At 48.3% G+C, this 1,872-nt stretch overlaps 1 protein-coding gene across 1 annotated transcript in view; it reads left to right on the top strand.

The window, feature by feature from the left end:
• The first annotated feature begins 429 nt into the window (after positions 1-429).
• Positions 430-1,872, top strand: part of LOC106819386 (adhesion G-protein coupled receptor G2-like) — a 5,360-nt gene continuing 3,917 nt past the window's right edge. Inside the window, exons 1-2 of the mRNA XM_014824028.1 lie at positions 430-569; positions 996-1,225. Of these exons, the coding sequence (XP_014679514.1) occupies positions 430-569; positions 996-1,225 (370 nt within the window). The remainder of the gene's footprint in view (positions 570-995; positions 1,226-1,872) is intronic.

Genomic DNA, 1,872 nt, shown 5'->3' with positions numbered 1-1,872 from the left:
ACACACATACACACACACGCACACACATGATCGCTGCTAGCGCATGCCCGCTAGGGTTCCATAACGTAAACTGGCGACTCTAGCGCCTGTCAGATGCATAGACACTATTAGATAGTGAAATCTTTACGGAGAAACGGAAACTGCTTCGAAGTTCGCTTTCTCGTACGGAATCTGTGCCGGTATTGAGTGATGTCACGCTGGTGGAATTTCTATCGGCGCATTGCTGCGGCCATGATAGCACCTACAGTAATAGCATGACGTCATGCTCGCGGATGACGTCCTGCTCGCGGATGACGTCACGCTCGCGGATGACGTCATGCTCGTGAATGACGTCACGCTCGCGGATGACGTTATGCTCGTGAATGATGTCACGCTCGCGGATGACGTCATTCTCGCTGACGATCACGATGCTAATGTACGTCATTAACGATGTTCTTCGTGCGTGCGCGCGCACGCCGGAAACAACAACAACAGGCGTTCGTTGACGTGGCTGTGAGCTTCAGTAACACACTAGAGTTGGACGAATCCATCCTGACTGCGAGCAATGTACTGACGCAAAGTGTCAATAGGTGGGTATTGCAACGTGACGTTATATATATATATATATATATAATATTATATATATATACACCTACCTCGCCCGTCGACTGACACTCTCCCGCCTCGTAGCAGTCACTACCGAGGGCAGCACCTACAAACAAATATGGCCGTCATAATATAAATGTAATAATAAGTAATGATAATGATGATAATATATATATATATATATTTATTTATTTATTCATGTATTTATTTATTTATTTATTTATATATATCGTAAGTACGTTCACGTGGAAAGAGCTGTGATTTGGAATAGCATCGGATATCAGCAAAACATTGATGAGCAATCGATAGATCGATTTGGGATCGGTTCGACGTTAATGATACTGGCTGCGACGTTGACGATACTGAGTGCGACGTTAATGATACTGATTGCAAATTAACGTCGCACTCAGTATCGTCAACGTCGCAGTCAGTATCATTAACGTCGCACTCAGTATCGTCAACGAGTCAGTATCGTGCCAATCACGTGCTCATCACGTGCACATCACCTTGTTACAGACGACGAAAGAGGAGGAGTTTGACGTCGATGCGGCTGCGGCGAGTCTGAGCGGACTGACGGAGGACACGGACGAACTGACTGCCATCAGTATAAGCTACATTGCCGACGTCATCGACAACATAGGTGAGCCGACGTAGATAGTATCATTAACGTCGCAGTCAGTATCGTCAACGTCGCACTCAGTATCGTCAACGTCGTAGTCAGTATCGTCAACGTCGCACTCAGTATCGTCAACGTCGCCGCAACAGCTAGCCGCCCTCGCTCAGGTAGGTTAGAGGCATCTGTACGTTACGCACGCACGCACACACGCACACACACACACACCCACCAGACAGACAAACAGACAGACATACAGACAGTCACGCGCGCAAGCGCACTGCACGTATTTCGTGCTCATTATATATGCTCATGAAGTGATCATCACGTGCCAATCACGTGTCAATCACGTGTCAACCACGTGCCGATCACTGTGCGTGCGTGTGCTTGCGTGCGTGCGTGCGTAACGTACAGATGCCTCTAACCTGAGCGAGGGCGGCTAGCTGCCGCGTGGTGTTGGACACGGGTCCACACGAGTCGGTGCTGACGATCTCTCCCCAGTACGCTCCAACCGTGTAGTTACCGAGGCAGCGACGGAAGGCCGACGTTCCATCCTCTAAACAAAGAAAAACACGCGTCTAAAGCCCGGCGCACACGTGAGTAATTTTATTCAAGTAAAATGATGCATGCGTCAAAATACTCAACGTAAATTCGCCGCACAAGTGAGTATTTTG

This window comes from Priapulus caudatus, unplaced genomic scaffold (genome assembly GCF_000485595.1).
Source record: "Priapulus caudatus unplaced genomic scaffold, Priapulus_caudatus-5.0.1 Scaffold3314, whole genome shotgun sequence".
In the NCBI taxonomy this organism is placed as follows: domain Eukaryota; kingdom Metazoa; phylum Priapulida; class Priapulimorpha; order Priapulimorphida; family Priapulidae; genus Priapulus; species Priapulus caudatus.
The sequence above is the reverse complement of the archived record's forward strand: the minus strand, read 5'-3'. Positions and strand labels throughout refer to the sequence as shown.